The sequence below is a fragment of the Protopterus annectens genome, chromosome 2.part1 (assembly GCF_019279795.1).
Source record: "Protopterus annectens isolate FY-2018-M chromosome 2.part1, PAN1.0, whole genome shotgun sequence".
In the NCBI taxonomy this organism is placed as follows: Eukaryota; Metazoa; Chordata; order Ceratodontiformes; family Protopteridae; genus Protopterus; species Protopterus annectens.
The window spans coordinates 1076839611-1076858726 of record NC_056729.1 but is presented as its reverse complement, the minus strand read 5'-3'; the positions used below and the strand labels follow the sequence as shown (position 1 = coordinate 1076858726).

Here is a 19116-nt window from a genome sequence, read left to right as displayed (position 1 = left end):
GCCAGAAAACCACGCAATTTTATGAGGAACAGGCCAAAAATATGAGACAAAACTCTAGGCATTCTGTGGAAATCTGTACAGTTGAGATGTATGTATTTCTGGCCATTATTATCAGACTTTCAGATTTTGTAGCAGTGTACAGTGTAAATGTGTGTTGGGCTGAGTAAGGAGACAGGCAGATGTGAGTGTCATAGCTCATTTTTTATCTGACTGTGTAAACTGCTACAGCTGATGCTGTTCTATCAGCTGTGTATGTTTGTAGGGGCAGACTGAGTCATGTTCCTTAAAACCTCAACATTCCAAGCACACTGTTTTGGGCCAGTATATACAGGGGTAGTGTGTGTGACTGGCAATCAGGATATGTTTGTAAAATCAGTCATTATATTCCAGAGGTCCGTTGGCTTACTGGAATGTTGCTCTGACTGTAGTGCAAATGGTTTTGGGTTCAAAATTTCTCACCATACCTCTCAACTGTACAGATTGTCAAAGAATGTCCAGATTTTTGTCACTTATTTCTAGTATGTTTCTCATAATATTGCAGTTTTCTGGCAAATCACTGAGGTTTGAAGTCTGAAAATAATGAAGAAAACATTTGATTTCTGACTTCATAGTCTTCAGAAAATTCATGATAATGCAAATTATGTTATTCTATTAACTTTCTAAGTTTGTAAGTCAAAATTTAAAAAGAGTCCATATTTTTGGCCCTTTGTCTCCCCATTATTTGTGGCTTTCTCCAGATATCTTGCTCTAAGAAGTTGACAGGTATGTTAAACACTGATATCTTTTCCCCCTGCAGTTACATCCCTGTAGTGCATTATATATTTGCAAATGAATGGGCAGTTCCCCAAAGCTGATTTGGGTGTACTGGTGTGGTGTTCGGATTGTAGTTTGGAAGGTCCTGGGTTCAATGCTTGACAGCTTTGTCTTTTTTCCCTAATATAATATGACTGCACTGCATGATATATATACAAAAGCAGTACTAATTCCCCAGAGCTGGCTTGGCTTAATGGTGCATTGCTCTGACTCTAGTGTACAGGGTACTGGGGCCAAGAGTTGGTAGTGATGACTTTTTTTTTCCCATAATGTATGATATAATTACAAAAGCATTAGCAATTGTCACAGCTGATATGGTGAATTGGTAAATTGCTTTGACTGTAGTGCACAGGGTCCTGGACTTGAGACCTGTCAGGACTGGTTATTTTGTTGCTGGGCAGAACAGTGCTGATTGAGCTAGAGTGATTACAGCAGTTTTAAGCAGTTTTAAGTGATTTGTGCAGTTTTGCATGATGCTTCACAATGCCAAGAGACATTTAGCTTTGCTTAGCGCTGCTTATTCCTGCTTAAACCTGCACTATTTCCATAAAAAAAGAAAAGAAAAAAGGGGTGCTAGAAAAGTGGTGAAATGGGGGCAAGCAGGGGGAAAACATTATGCAATGCAGCTAGGGATGTGCAAGAGGGGTGTAGGAAAGGACCATAGCTCTCCATTTCATGTGCAGCAACAGCTGTGCATGATGTGCACAATTTTTAATTTAGAGCCTCACACCCCACAGGGAGTGGTGTGGGTGACATACATTTGTTGAGTAATTTGAGGGTAAATTAATTAACATCAGTGTACCTGGGGGCAAAATGGAGAGCTATGTATGTGACATGATTTTTTTGGGGGGGACAGATGCCCCTTTTTTGTTTGTTTTAAGGTGAGAGTGGCATGTTGGGGAAGGGTTGTAGGTAAGTTTGGAGAGGTAAGTTGGGTAGGAGAGGTTGCTTTTGCAAACAGACAAGACAGACATGGCAGCAGACAGGGGCAGAGTATGACACATGTGGGGGTAAACACCTTGGACAGGGATGGTGACTGGGAATTGGAGGTCCACGTACCCCCAGATGGAAACAGTGGGACTGAGGTCCCCACCCATGGGCAGTCATCACTGCCCCTTCATGGCCCTGAAGGTGGCTAGACTGGGGGCTGGATGACGGGACCAGCCTGCACTCGAGTTGCACCAGTCTTCCCTCTGTCTGATGCAGGGTAACATCCAAGTCATGACTGATGACCCTGCAGGGACCTCTCCGGACCGGCACCAAGGGGGGGGGGTGAGCCATGTCCTCTGAGGTGGTTCCACCCGAGGCTGGTGCAGGACCAGTGGAGGAAGTAGTTCCATGTTGGAACCCAGCGCCACAGCCAGATGTGGTGGAAGAGTGGATCTGTCTGGATCTGCCTACCCAAATGTGCTATGATGCTGGGGTTTTCAAAGTATCTTGGTTAATCATGAACAAAACATTTCAACATTAGTTATAACAGCATGCATGGGTGTTCCAATTAACCCACAATTAAATTTGAAAAACTACATGGCAAACAGGACACATGCATAACCGGAATAACAGTCATTACTGTAAAAGCATGACAGTAACAGTTATGGCAACAGGCCACCAACATTGGAATTTGAACAAGGTATGTTAATAGGTAACCAGTTAACTATATGAACAATAATAGAACACAACTCCCAACATTAGGTTTTGAGAACAATACCCATAGTATATGAATAATTATTATCGATGCAGGTAAGGGAGGGAAACAGTCCATTACCAACAGTATAGGCTATATTTTTCACAACAGTGCTGCTCAGTACTCTACTCTCACTTTACATCTTCTTGAGGCCTATAGCTACTGTAGCATGTACATACTTGTTAATCTGTCAACCTGGAATGCTATGGGGTGAGCTGTGACAACTCTAGGTACATGACTAGAGGGGACCCATACATGACAGGGTTACATATATGACTAACAAGGTGTACCCTGCACTGATGTTGTTTGAGTATGCTAATGGCATACTTGTACTGAATTTATATGAGTGCACAAGGTTATTGGCAACAGTGCTCAGTAGCCATGACACTGTGGCACTTGAGAGACTTGTATCAGGAAGAGTGCATGGTCTATATACATATCCTTCTGTCCTTTGTAAGCATGGTGGTTGGACACTGGAACATTTGTACACAGTGTATTACTATACCCTTCATACGGCTAAAACAAACATTTCTTTATCTACGAACCCTGTGGAGAAAATATCTGTTAACACTACCTGAGGATTTCAGTGTCTGCGGACACTGTTTTGTATTCTACAAATACTCAGGATTAATGTTGTGTAACTAGAAATACATATTCGTGCCAGTCCTGGGATTCAAACCGTGGTCTGTGTGTCCAAAATGTAATAACATATATCTATTTCTTATCACACTGAGCTACTGGGGCACTGCTGTCTGTTGCTTAACTGATTTGTGCCTAGAGCTCACTTGTTTACACAGTCTACCCTTGTAATATAGTGGAGTGTCACAGAAGACTGTAGTGACAGTTGAACATACATGTCCAAGATTCATGCATGATAGATAGTGAACTGTGTATTGATACTTTGAATGCAGGTGTACACATTTGACCCCTAGTGGATGTGAATATGTATGATCTGTACAGATCATGTCAGGTTGTTGGGTTGCATACCCGACCCATATACATTTGCACATCATATATTTGCAGTCTCCAGATAGTAAAGTCTCATACATGCCTGCATCAGCATACCTACTTTCAGGAATACATGTAGCTAAAATGCAAATGTTAACAGAAGACAATGCTGCAGGGAACACAGTCTAATACATTACACATTACTATTCAATGTTCAGATCTTAGTGCAGAACATATATTAATTTTCTTTGTATCTTGTCTTACAGCTCCACATCTACAGTTTGGCATAATAGCTGCTTAGCAGACAAACCTCAGTGACTTCATGCTCGCATTGCTATATTTGCTGTGTAGCACCTGTACACTTGTATTTCTTCAACAATGGATCAGATTAAACACAACAGATTTTTCTGAATAAGCTTTATGGTGGGTAACATGACACAGTAGGTTATCACATTCTAACTTCTACATTCAGTTGTACTGCGTATCCTGTAGATGAGGAATGCATGTCATTTATTACTTTCACAGTAACAATCACATTATAACTTATTAACAGATTCATCCCTACACATAATTACTAAAGTATTGGCTTTCTTTCATCAATAATAGCTTGTTTGCTGCCTTCATCTGTATTACACAGTACCTGGCATTACTTACTTATATGAATGTTGGTCTAACACATTTATTCAGGACACTCACAACACACTATACCTAATGGCAGTAAACAATTGCAGTTTCTTATTTATTTGACTATACATGTATATATATATATATATATATATATATATATATATATATATATATATATATATATATGTGTGTGTGTGTATATAGTGCAAGTTAAATCTGTAGTCACCATACTGTCGGTACAGCCTCACCAGTCATCTGGCCTGGCTCGATGTTACAAGCCCTCTCCTCTGCAGTTGGGGGAAAACACACCATTATGCATACCTGTCTTTCAGACATTCATACTACAATTTAATAATGCAACAAGTGTCAAATACTTACAAAATTCTGCGGCATTCTGGTCCCAAGCAGCTTGGATCCATTGGGCCAAGACAGCCACCTTCCTCCATTTGAGGTTGTCATAATGGTGATGGACCTGCTCACCAGTGCCAAGGATGTCATTGGCAATGGTGAGCTCAATTGCCAGATGTTCCCAGGTCTCACACTTGTATTTGAGTCCTGGCACTGGCCCTGCAGCAGTCTGATGTCATGGTTCTTTACAAAGTGCCCAGCCATGACCCTGGACTCCAAAATGCCCCAGCCTTGCACCCAAAAGCACACTCCTCCACCAGCACCTACCATAGTTCCTACATGGATCAAACTCTAACAGGTTCTGCCTGTATTCCTGCCTGTGTTGTTTAAATAAGCCTATATTACCACCCTTTGCCGTCATTGGACCATTTTCTAAAATGCTGAGCACATCTCAGCAGTGTGTAACCCATTAAGATGAGTTGAGCAGTGCTTAAAGTGGCAAATGCTAAGCAGTGCTTAGCAGTGCACAAATCGGCTTAGCTGAGCCACATACTGCTTAGATACATACAACAGTATTGTAACTTATTGTGCCTTAATGTTAATTCATTCTTAGGTGCATCTATTTTATTATATCTCCTAAACTTGTGCATTTCACTATGTTATCAGTTCATATAACTTTAATGTATTGGACACTTGTGTGTAGCTGGGGCTTTTATACTCGAGTCTCCACTGCACATGGGCTTCTGGTCAAGCTGGACCACCACAGTTAACTTATTTCAATGTATACAAAACAAAACAAAATTAACAACATTTCCTTATCACATGTAAAAAGCTAGATGGTCAGGATTCGACCCTTGCACCTAATTTTCAAGTGCAAGTGCCCTAACCATTCAGCCAGTGAGGATATGCTGCTAAACTGCTGTATATAACTCTTATTTACATTTAAGTATTGCTGATCACTGTGCCGGGCCATGCAAACCCACTCAGCTATGCTTAAACTTGACCTTTATGAGAAACATTAAAAGCATCCGTTTTTTATTTTTAGATGTCTGGCATGTGTTCCTTGCAAATATCAAATACAACTACATCAATAAATAAAATTAACATTAATATAAAAATGCTTTCCGATATAAAAGCTAAATGGCCTGTGTATGTATTCGAATCATGCACCTGCAGCAGACAAAGGACTGACTCTAACTGTAATGACAGCTGTATTAAGCAAGCTGTTTCCACGCATATTAAGAATAAGATGAACTCAAAAGACAATCCACCCTGGTGGAATGACAATATCAATTGGTTATACCAGAAAAGAAAAAATCTTGGTCAGGCATAAGAGGGACAAAGCTCGACATACTAAAACTCCCTGACCAATCTAAACAGACAGCTAAGAGGGTTAATTAATATTTTAAAGGCTAAATGTGATGAAAAAATAGCTTATCAGGCAAAGGACAACCACAGAGTTTTCTACATCTATGTCTGTAACCTCAGGGGAAATACATAACATTGCGAAGAACATATTGTAAATGTCAGCACCCACATTGAACCAGAGGCCATTGCCAACTTTTTGGCTGACAGGTTCAGCTCAAATGTCTCCCAATCCCCCAACTGTTGCATACCAGAAATCCCCCAACAATTACCAGGGAACTGGTCATCAATGCACTTTCCAAGGCCAAAAACGCTGTGTAGATGGTCTTCAATAGCATCACAGGGTGCTTAATAAAGACCATAAAACATGCCCTCTCTGGTCCGCTTGAATCACTTTTCAGCTGGTGCCTACAGTCAGGTTTTCTGCTCAAGGAATGGAAGATGGCTACATTCATTCCCCTGTAAAAAGAAGGTCCGACCACTGATCCAAGTAACTACAGGCCCATAAGTCTGACCAGCCTCATATGTAAGGCTGTGTAAAGAATCATCATATACATGTAAAATGAGGACATAGGTAACCTGCAAATGCTGGACCATCACAGCTTGGCATTGTTAGAGAAAGGTCAAGCCTATTAAATCTGGTGGGCTTCTTTGAGAGGGTAACCAAAGCAATGGATGAAGACAGGGCAATACACAGCTTACACTGACTTGGCCAAGCCTTTGGGTACAATACCAAACTCAGACAAAATTAACAAGCTCACTAATTTGGGTATAAACCCTTTTTTCACCAGTTGGATAGCCAGCTGGCTTACTAGGACCCAGGAGGTCAAAATAGGTGAGGCCAGCTCCAATAAAAGGCCAGTCATTACTGGAGTCCCCCATGGCTCAGTACTGAGCCCAATCCTTTTTGAAGTGTATTTCTCTGAAATGGAAGCAAATGCTGAAGGTTTATGGCTGACTAAGTTTGCAGAGGATTGTAAGCTGGATGTTCTTGAAAACACTGCAGATGATATTAGCATTCCTCATGAAGACAGTAGCTGTACATACGACCACCACTTGGCGACAATGGTGAGAAAATCCCTTTATGTTGCTTGACTTATAAGTAAAGGCATGACATCTAGGCCCAAAGAGGTCATTATTCCACTGTACTCTGCCCTTATCAGATCAGTCATAGAGTACAATGCTTCCTTTGGTATTTTCCTGACCAGGCATATGCAGCAACTAGAGCAACCACAAAAGTTTCTTACAAAAAGAATACAAAGAACAGCAAACCTGCCTAATGTAGAGCACCTTAAAGCTCTTTTCATCTACTCAGTCTCCTATACATTGCTGAGGGGTGATCTATGCCTGGCTTACAAGGCAAACTTATGAATCTCCTATAAATGTGCAAGTCAAACAGTACAAGAAATTCAAGGTCTAGGGACCTGACTTTTGTCTGTGACTTAAACAGAACATGCTGGAGAGACAGTTATGTGTCTTCAAGACTGCCCCCTCCTGTGGAATAGGCTTCCCATTCATGTAAAGCTGACTTTGTCTATTAGCTAATTTAAGTGCAACCTAGACTAGTTGATGGGGAATATAAAATTTACACCAGGCCTGGCACCCATGTACTTTATGGACAGAGGTGGCTTACAAATGTCTGGCCCTCAATGTTGTAGTTGAATACAGGATGTCATTATTCTTTTAGGAAAACCTGGTAGAGGCTGAGAAAGGCCCTCTTGGTTATTCACCTAGTAAAATCTATCAGTCATTGAATGTATGAAACCTGCAGGCAGAACAGAATAACACATATATATATATATATATATATATATATATATATATATATATATATATATATATATATTATTTGTGATTGAGATAGGAACATCTGACAACAAGGAATTAGCTGCAAGATGTAAGCAAATCTGAAAAATTAACACTCTTATGTAAACAATTTTTGGATGTATGTACCTGCCTTTGAAAAGCTGTAGAATAAACAGAGCACTTATGTATTAATACTTTTTTGAATACTGTAATTGCCAACTTGACCCTGTTCTTTAATATAATTTAATTTTATCCCAGATGCTTAAGAACTCTATATTACTGAATTCAGATGTGAACAGAGTGAATTAACAATTCGTTTTTCTTTTTCGCAGGCATGTTTGAATATGAGCTTCACATTGACCTTCCACCTAAACATCTAGTCGTGCTGAGGAGTTTTCTAAACAATGTTTCTGTTCCCCTCAGAATAAATAGATTGCTGACTCCAGGGTTTGCAGCAGATATCACCTACCTTAATCTTACTGCAGGTAATATCATAAAGAACATTGTCACACACAAAAGTTGAAATCAAACAGTACAAGAAATTCAAGGTCTAGGGACCTGACTTTTGTCTGTGACTTAAACAGAACATGCTGGAGAGACAGTTATGTGTCTTCAGGACTGCCCCCTACTGTGGAATAGGCTTCCCATTCATGTAAAGCTTACTTTGTCTATTAGCTAATTTAAGTGCAACTTAGACTAGTTGATGTGGAATATAAAATTTACACCAGGCCTGGCACCCATGTACTTTATGGACCGAGGTGGCTTACAAATGTCTGACCCTCAATGTTATAGTTGAATACAGGATGTCATTATTCTTTTAGGAAAACCTGGTAGAGGCTGAGAAAGGCCCTCTTGGTTATTCACCTAGTAAAATCTATCACTCATTGAATGTATGAAACCTGCAGGCAGAACAGAATAACATATATATATATATATATATATATATGGTTCTACCTGACTTCGTCGACAGCGCAGAAGACCGACATCGGAATCCGGAGCGCCAGAAGATCGAAAGTGAAGAAGACCGACGCGAATCCCGAGTGGCAGAACATCGACAATGCAGAAGACCGACACGACGGATGACAACACCAACGCCGAGGATGCCGACATGGGGAAAGGCTGTGTGAGTATGCGGTAGTGACGGACGTTAGGGTGCGAGGCAGGTAAGTGTGGAGATTGACGGTCTGTGGGGATAGGGGTGGGTTAAGTGAGTTAGGGTTAGGGAGCGATAGGGGTGGGTTAAGTGAGTTAGGGTTAGGGAGCGATAGGGGTGGGTTAAGTGAGTTAGGTTAGGGAGCGATAGGGGTGGGTTAAGTGAGTTAGGTTAGGGAGCGATAGGGCGGTTAAGTGAGTTAGGTTAGGAGCGGTAGGTAAGTGCGATAGTGACGGACCTTAGGTTAGGTAAGGTTTAGTGTGGGCTTGTAAGGATTTTGGTGTGCTTGTGTTGTGTGTGTGGTTTGTGGAATGGGATGTGTTTTGTTTTCAATTGTTATTGTGGTGTGTGCAGTGTATGGGGTTTCGTGTTTGTGTACCGTCGGTTATTTCGTTGTCGGTTATGTGTGGTTTCGTGTTTATGGACTGTCGAATATGTGGTGTCGGTGATGTGGTTGTCGGTGTTGTGTGGTTTCGACTATGTCAGGTAGAACCATATATATATATATATATATATATATATATATATATATATATATATATATATTATTTGTGATTGAGATAGTAGCACAGCTCCTCGTGGTGTCCAGCAGAGTTCCTAGAGCAGCAGAGACCAGAAAAGACAAACTTTCCAGATTCTAAGTATTTTTTTCTGCATTTTCGACTTTTTAAGCCTTTCGACTACTATTTCTGCTTGTTTTATTCTGTTATTATCTGTTTTTACTGTTTTAATAGCTTGAATTGTTTGTTGCACTTGCTTGTTTAAGTTTTGCTTAAAAGTTAAACAACAGGCTAATACACTCAAGTGTACTAGCTTTTGATAGCAATTAGTTGAAAAACACAGCATTTATTGTATTTTCTGCCTATCTGAAAAAAAACTTGAAAAAAACAAAAAAAAATACTCTTGTTTTCCATACTTTCCTAATAGTTTGTTCCAGTGATCAGATTTTGCTGATCCCTGAGCTTTGTCTTGGTTCCTGTGTTTCTCCATTTTCCTTGTTTGGTCAAGGGGAAGTTTCTTTACTCACCAGTGAGGGTGGGGAGTACTGAGCTGCCTGTTTGTCCTCAGAGAAGTGGTTTAAAGCAGTAACTTGTAGTTTACTGGCCATTTTGGGTCATTTCCTGTCTTTTCCAGCCCTCTGCTATAAAGCACGCTTTGGTGGGCTTTTCTGGCTATAGAGAACTCAGCACAGCTCCTCGTGGTGTCCAGCAGAGTTCCTAGAGCAACAGAGACCAGAAAAGACAAACTTTCCAGATTCTAAGTATTTTTTTCTGCATTTTCGACTTTTTAAGCCTTTCGACTACTATTTCTGCCTGTTTTATTCTGTTATTACCTGTTTTTACTGTTTTAATAGCTTGAATTGTTTGTTGCACTTGCTTGTTTAAGTTTTGCTTAAAAGTTAAACAACAGGCTAATACATTCAAGTGTACTAGCTTTTGATAGCAATTAGTCGAAAACACAGCATTTATTGTATTTTCTGCCTATCTGAAAAACTTGAAAAACAAAAAAATACTCTTGTTTTCCATACTTTCCTAATAGTTTGTTCCAGTGATCAGATTTTGCTGATCCCTGGGCTTTGTCTTGGTTCCTGTGTTTCTCCATTTTCCTTGTTTGGTCAAGGGGAAGTTTTTTTACTCACCAGTGAGGGTGGGGAGTACTGAGCTGCCTGTTTGTCCTCAGAGGAGTGGTTTAAACCAGTAACTTGTAGTTTATTGGCCATTTTGGGTCATTTCCTGTCTTTTCCAGCCCCCTGCTATAAAGCACGCTTTGGCAGGCTTTTCTGGCTATAGAGAACTCAGCACAGCTCCTCGTGGTGTCCAGCAGAGTTCCTAGAGCAGCAGAGACTAGAAAAGACAAACTTTCCAGATTCTAAGTATTTTTTTCTGCATTTTCGACTTTTTAAGCCTTTTGACTACTATTTCTGCTTGTTTTATTCTGTTATTACCTGTTTTTACTGTTTTTAATAGCTTGAATTGTTTGTTGCACTTGCTTGTTTAAGTTTTGCTTAAAAGTTAAACAACAGGCTAATACACTCAAGTGTATTAGCTTTTGATAGCAATTAGTTGAAAAACACAGCATTTATTGTATTTTCTGCCTATCTGAAAAAAAACTTGAAAAAAAACAAAAAAATACTCTTGTTTTCCATACTTTCCTAATAGTTTGTTCCAGTGATCAGATTTTGCTGATCCCTGGGCTTTGTCTTGGTTCCTGTGTTTCTCCATTTTCCTTGTTTGGTCAAGGGGAAGTTTCTTTACTCACCAGTGAGGGTGGGGAGTACTGAGCTGCCTGTTTGTCCTCAGAGGAGTGGTTTAAAGCAGTAACTTGTAGTTTATTGGCCATTTTGGGTCATTTCCTCTCTTTTCCAGCCCCCTGCTATAAAGCACGCTTTGGCGGGATTTAGCGCGATTTAGCGCAGAGTTGCTACAGGATCACACAAGAGCAGCGGCGGTTAATCAAGGTTAAACTATTCGGGCTGCCTAAAGTCCACTCTTCAAATTTTCCCTTAAAACAGCCTTCCTTGAACTGTACTGCTGATCAAACCAGTGTATTCTATATCTAGAAAGTTCAGCTCTACTTGATTCTTAAGTAGACTATTCTTTATCTGTAAAGACTAGCACTTGCTCCTAAAGTATTTTTTTACTTTGATATAGCACTTTTATTATACATAGTACCACACTAGCCAAAACCGCTTTTCGAGCACCCACATACCCCGGAGTCTTTTCAAAGTCCTTGTCTATTCCTTCTAGCATGTCGAGGGATCAGTTGCTAGTGTCCTCTCCTGCTCAGCTGGTGAATCTGGGAATATTGAGGCAATGTTACAACTGCCTCATGTACACAGACAACCCTCTCCTTCTTCCACAAAACACAAATACATGCGAGAGATGCAACTATATAGCCAAACTGGAGGCTGAGCTCTCTCAACACAAGACTGGCAAGACCAGACAGGAGGAGAAGGTAACCTCACACACCACAAACCCAGTCTCACATAGTACTATCAATACTTCAAATCATACACAAAAATACACAAAGACATACTCGGAGGCTCTGATCAAAAATCTACCAAAACAGCAGAGGCCACCAAAGCAGACACCCAAACAACTGCCACCTCAGGACACAACACATTCAACACGTAGACCACATAGTCAGTGTGCCAAACAGTCACAGCCCTTAAGGCCAAACACAATGCCAGACACACTCGTCATTGGTGACTCCATAGTCAGACACACTGACGTCCCGCTCACCAGATTGAGTAAGGAGAAGGTCACAGTAAGCTGCCTGTTGGGTGCTAGAATCCGCCACATAACGCAAGCACTCAGGTCTCTCAACAGCAGGTACAAGTACGACTCTGTCATTGTCCACGCTGGTGTGAACGACCTGAGACGTACCTCCTTGGACTACATGAAAAGAGACATAGAGGAGCTCTCTGATTATGTAGCCCAGGCAGGTATGACCCTGACCTTGAGCAGTATCCTACCTTCACCAAGAATGATGCCACAATACAGAGACAAGATGATCAGCTTTAATAATTGGCTTAAACTCTGGTGTCATTCAAAGGGGATCCAATGTCTGTCTGCCTGGGATGACATGCTGGACAAGCCACGCTGCTTCGCAAGGGATGGCTTGCACTTGTCACCCCGGGCTTCCGGATATTGGCAAAGGCCCTTGCCACCCCCATAGTGCCTTTATTAGGCAAGGCTCAAATTCTAAACCTACCACCCTAGTACACAAAAAAGGAAAAAAACTAAGGGTAATGCTGCTCAATGCCAGAAGTCTCAACCTCAAGATGCACGCACTTGAGGCCCTTCTCAGTATGGAGAACATCGATGTCTGTGCTGTGACTGAAACCTGGTTCAAGGCTCCAGAGAGCACCCCGGCACTATCAGGTTTTACCTCATATCATGCGTTCCGGCCCCAAAATCCGGACAACACCAAGAAAGGAGGGGGGGTGTCTATATTCATCAAGAACACCCACACCTCAAGGTTGGTGGCAACGCACGATGCATCAGAGACCATCCAGGTGCAATTAACCATAGGCAAGACTGCTCTGCAATTTGTAGCATGTTACAGGCCACCCTCTCAATCTCAGGAACCTCACATAGCTTTCCTGAAAACACTGGAGGGGATAAATGTATCTCCAAACACCATCATACTAGGTGACTTCAACTACCCAAATATAGACTGGGATCACTACTCAAGCCCCAACACGCTAGCCCTAAGGTTCCTAGAGTTCATAAACTCAAATGCCATGGAACAACTCGTCACCATCCCCACAAGAGGAGAAAACATACTAGATCTCATCATCACGAACATGGGGTCACAATGTTCAACACCGGAAGTATACACCTCGCTGGTGAGATCAGACCATAAACTAATCTCACTGGAAGTCCACACCCCCCCCCCACCTGAGATAAAAAAGACCACAGTGAAGAACTTCTCAAAAGCCGACTTCACACTTCTAAAGACTGGTGTGGTCTCCTTTAAGGCCCCCGAGCTCATGGAAACCATTACTCAAGCCACTGAATCACTTACTAATGCCTTCTACCAGCACCTACAGGACTGCATGGATCAGGCAATCCCAAACAAAACAAAGACACTTTGTACCAAAGGCAAGCGTCCAGTCTGGTGGACCCCAGCCATAAACAAACTCTACAACAAAAGGAGGAAGCTACTACAAGATAGAGCTAAATTCTTAAAAGGGAAAACACCTCTGATCATTATAAGTAAAAAACTAAGAGATCTCATAAAATCATCCAAGGCAAATTTTGAGAGAAAAGTCGCTAAGGACTCAAAAGACAATCATAAGGCCTTCTTTAGCTATGTTAGAAATCTGGGAGGAAACTCCCAGATATGCTCAGAATTAGTTCAAAATTATGTAAAAATTACTGAACCTACAGACATTGCCAACATCCTGGCTGACAGGTTCAGTGCAAACTTCTCCCCCCCTCCCCCCCAAAAGGTGAGATATCTATACCAGAGGATTGTAACCCCCAAACATCTCAAACGCTCAGGTGAGAACTGCTCTCTCCAAGGCAAAAAACACAGCATCCATGGGACCAGATGGTGTCCCCGGATGTGTGCTCCACGAACTCAATGAGGAATTAAACCCACAGTTAGGGCAGCTGTTTAATCTTAGCCTCACCTCAGGATACGTGCCTAAGGAGTGGCGTACGGCAACTGTGGTCCCACTTCACAAAGGCGGTGCCTCAACTGACCCTGGAAATTACCGTCCCATCAGCTTGACAAGCCTGATCTGCAAAGCTATGGAGAGGATCATAATGGAACTCATAAATAAAGACATAGGGGACTTGCAGACTTTGGATCCGACCCAGTTTGGCTTTGTCAAAGGCAGATCATGCCTTTTAAACTTGGTTGATTTTTCGAAACAGTCACCAAGGCCATTGACGAGGGAAAGGCAGTCCACACAGCCTACCTTGACCTGGCAAAGGCTTTCGACACAATACCACACTCAGGTATCATTGAAAATCTCACCAGCTTAAATGTAAACCCATACGTTACAAGATGGGTTGCAAACTGGCTAAGTGACAGAACCCACAGGGTCAGAGTTGCTGGCGCCATGTCAGACTCAAAGCCTGTCACAAGTGGTGTCCCACAGGGCTCTGTCCTGGGCCCACTCCTGTTCGGCATCTACTTTCAGAAGTACAAGCAAACACAGGAGGATTATGGCTGACAAAATTTGCAGATGACTGCAAACTGGGCGCCATAGTTTAGAACGCATCTGACACAGATATCCTTCAGAAGGGTCTTATAGAAATGGATAACTGGTGCCAGAGCCATGGCCTAAAGTTAAACGCCAAAAAATGCATAGTCATACCCTTTGGGAAAAACAAGGTTACCCCTAGCTACCTTATAGGTGGCAACCCACTGAGCTCAGAAGAGGTTATCAGGGATCTGGGGACCCAGGTTGACAGTAACCTTTCGTTTGACACTCACGTTGCCAAAGTAGTTAGGAAGACCTTCTACATTGCCCACCTGATCATGAAGGGATTCACATCTAGATCAAGGGAAGTCATCGTCCCCCTGTACTCCTCACTCATCAGACCAATGATTGAGTACAATGCCCCATTCAGAATGTATCTGACACGACACCTGCAGCAACTGGAAAGGCCCCAAAAATTCCTCACCAAAAGGATAAAGGGTCTCAAAAATATGTCCTATGCTGCCCGACTGAAGGAACTCCAGCTCTATTCAGTCGCTTACCGTCTGCTCAGAGGTGACCTGTGCCTGACATACAAGGCCATGTCCAACCCAGAATTGATGAACATGCTTCACCTCAAAAAATCTAGATCCCTCAGAACTACAAGGGCGGGAGATTTAAACCTTGACACGGTTATTAATAGGACGTGCTGGAGGGACAGATTCATCACCCAGAGACTCCCTATGCTGTGGAACAAAATCCCGGTACATGTAAGGCAGAGCACCTCGCTGGCTCTGCTCAAGAGAAATCTTGACCAATGGATGGGAGATCGCAAATATACCCCAGGGATTATCTCAGTGTCACTGCTTGACAGTGGCACAGCAAAATAATGGGCATAGTATCCTCCAAACTAAAGGGGTGGCGAAAGCCACAAAACTCTGGGCTAGGCTTATAAATACCCTTGGGCAGATAGCCTAGTATGAACCTATGAACCTATGAATCAAACACTCGTTTTAAATACCCAGGCACAGACACGGGCCATACATTTATCTTTGTTTCACTTAATGCATTTTCAAGTAGAAACTAAAAATGTAATTAATAATTTACTGTTTAAGGTATTGCAGACATTCACATGGATTTTACAAGTGTGTGTGTGTGTGTGTGTGTGTGTGTGTGTGTGTGTGTGTGTGTGTGTGTGTGTGTGTGTGTGTGTGTCTCTCTCTCTCTATATATATATATATATATATATATATATATATATATATATATATATATATGGATCTACCTGACAACATCGACACTTCACAACACCGACAACGACTTCACCGACACCACATAATCGACAGTTCACAAACACGACACCTCATACACTCGACACATCATAACAACAAACAAAACAAATCCCCTGTCCAAAACCCACACACACAACACAAGCACACCAAAATCCTTACAAACCAACACTAACCCTTACATACACAACTATCTACAACCCTAACCGAAACCCTAACCCTAAGGTCCGTCACTATCGCACACTCACCTAACTCGCGCCCTAACCCTAACTCACTTAACCTGCCCCTAACCCAAAAAATATCACTACTGCACCCTTACCTAACCCGCGCCCTAACGCTAACTCACTTATCCCACCCCTATCCCTACAGACCGTCAACATCACACACTTACCTTACTCGCACCCTTACCTAACCCGCGCCCTAACCCTAACTCACTTATCCCACCCCTACCACTACAGACCGTCAACATCGCACACTTACCTTACTCGCACCCTAACGGCCATCACTACCGCATACTTACACATCCTTTCCCCATCTCAGTGCTCTCAGCGTCAGTGTTTTCCTCCGTCGGTCTTCTGACTTGTCGATCTTCTAAGTCGTTGTCGGTGTTCTGACGTGTCGATGTTGTCAGGTAGATCCATATATATATATATATATATATATATATATATATACATATATATATATATATATATATATATATATATATATATATATATATATATATATATATATATATATATATATATATATATATATATATATATATATATATATATATACACATATATTATTTGTCTTGCATCTCACCCACATACTATGATATCATGAAATCTAGGTTGAGGTTGTATTTATCACTGGATGACGAGATGAAACCAACCATATGAAAGACGGTGTTATCTGGACAGGGAATAAAGCCTCTAGCAGAAAATACACAGAGGAATGTATATGATATGGCATCAGCAGAAGAAACATTCATAGTAAATCTCGATGCAAACTGTTAAGCACTTCATAGTTAACTAGGTATGTGCCTGATTTCACACACAGTGCAGAACCTTCACAAGTTAAATGGGCTTCAGTACAGGGAAGTGCAGAGTGGGCATAACAGCGAAAAGGTACATAAAAACTACTACTTCTAGGGATCTTAATGATGATTTCCAGAAGATATATAACCATATCATTATTTTTCAGTGTGCCATTAGATTTTTTATCAAATGTAATGAATGGTTCTGTTATCTTTTTTCAGTATGCACTCTTGTAAATAGTGAAACGCTGTGTACCTGTGAGACTGGATATATCTGGAGCAGTGAAATGTGTAACATTTATGGAAGGTGTTCAAATCAAACGGAAGGCAGCTGTGGCTGTGTGAGAAATATCCCTTCAAATGGAACATGTGAACAGGTGTCTATATCTGGAACAATACCAACAACATCGCCAATACCGGGAATACAAGGTAATTTAGAAATTGGTCTGAATACAGAGATCATTTATTATGGTAGTTGTCTTTTTGAAGTTGGGATTGTTTTTTATAATGTTAAGTTCTTAATCAAACTGTGTTAATTATATGCAAAGTATCTTCATACATTTGTTCTTTAGTTGGATCTAGAAAATTCCTAATCAGTATCTTCCTTTCAAAGATTATAACTCTGCTGGCATATGTCCGTGACTGAGGTTTATATACTTTTCTAATTCATTATATTTCTTACTTTGCATCCAGGTCTGTGCAGCTTCAAATGGAAAATTAATAAGAAACTCCTGATAAAATAATTGCCTGATGTCTATAATTACTAATAAATTTCATACTAAGCATACATATTTGTCTTTTTTATTAAACAAGAAAGTGAACACAATGCGGGGTACTTACGCATGATTACTTCTAAACAAGAAAGCAAAATTACGCAGAAGTAAGGAGAGATTGCCTGCATCATATAACCATACATAAAAAAGTGTATATCTGTGTATGTGTGTGAGTGTCTGTGGGTGTGTGTCTGCGCGTGCGTGCGCGCGCGCGCGCGTGTGTGTGTGTGTGTGTGTGTGTGTGTGTGTGTGTGTGTGTGTGTGTGTGTGTGTGTGTGTGTACTGAGAATAAAAAAATTACAGACAGTACAAAAAGGAAGCAGTTGCATCTAATGAGTTCACTAAGGAAATTTAAATTGGGTATGATTTCCGGCACCACATCTCTGAAGCAGGAATATAGTTTAGGGAAGAAACATAAACAAGCAATATATGAAACAGCATATACATGAACAGAAGTTGTTTCATCTTAGTGTGTATCCTTGGAGCAAGGAACATAACTGAGGCTCAGAATCACACAGTCACTTGAAATTGCAAGCTGTAGAATAAGTAATATGTATGGAAACCTTAATATAAGCAGTTATTGTTAATACACCTTTCTGCATTGTCATTGAAGGGGTTATTGGATTATCCTATACAAAAATACAGAAAATGAAAATGCTTACATTTGAAAGAAGTACCCACGTGCATGACATCCTAACGTCAGTGATGTGCAGATTACATCTGTCAATCATTCATGGAAACCCAGCACAATCTCTATTAATTGAGAAAGAGAAAACTCTGTGCAGGTCTACCTCATATTATTGAATTCTCACTTACCTGAAAATTGCATTCACAAGATGACTTTCCCAAAAACAAATTTTAATGAGCACCTGGATCACTGAAGTTGTATTCAGGGAATCTAACCACTTGGCCACCATGGTGAACTTTGACCTTTTCCTTACTATAGTGTAATCTCGGCATTGGTATGTTTAGTTGGGGGGGGGTTGTAGGGTGTGCAGCCCCCTACATGGAAGTCTTGTAGGGGCAAAATCCCCCACTTGGGTGGGTTTGATTTGCTTCTGTTCTTTTTTTTTTTTCTTGGAGGTGGCCAACTGGTTAGCTTCCGACATACAACTTCGGTGATCTGGGCATTCATTAAAATAAGTTTTTGACAAAGTCTTCTTGTGAATGTAATTTTCATGTAAGTGAGAATTTGATAATATAAATTGGACCCCTCTGTGCATATACATAACACTCCATAATAGAGACAGATAAATTAATCTGGGCTTATCTTCCCCAGGGAACATGGCCCTGTTCTCCTGCCCTACATGCACACACACACACACACACACACACACACACACACACACACACACACACACACACACACACACAAACTTTCTCATTTACTTTATGCTTATTAAGACTTACAAACAGCCATCCAAAAACAGAAATGTTCTAAAATAAGAGGATTGAAATGGGAGTACATAATTCAAAAATGTATATCTATACTATGACCGAAACCCACCTTAGACAGTAAAAACACAGGTAATCTACATTAAAAAAAAACAACAAAATAATGGATATGACCACGTTTGAAGTCCCTTGGGATCTGAAGTTCAAAATGAAGCAAAAACAATTCCTATGATCC

At 41.0% G+C, this 19116-nt stretch overlaps 1 protein-coding gene across 2 annotated transcripts in view; it reads left to right on the top strand.

The window, feature by feature from the left end:
• LOC122794328 overlaps positions 1–19116 on the top strand; it is a 1793522-nt gene that overhangs the window by 720103 nt on the left and 1054303 nt on the right. For both annotated transcript variants that reach the window (XM_044062632.1, XM_044062631.1), the window contains exons 10-11: positions 7924–8076; positions 16936–17142. In XM_044062632.1, coding sequence (XP_043918567.1) covers positions 7924–8076; positions 16936–17142 — 360 coding nt within the window. The remainder of the gene's footprint in view (positions 1–7923; positions 8077–16935; positions 17143–19116) is intronic.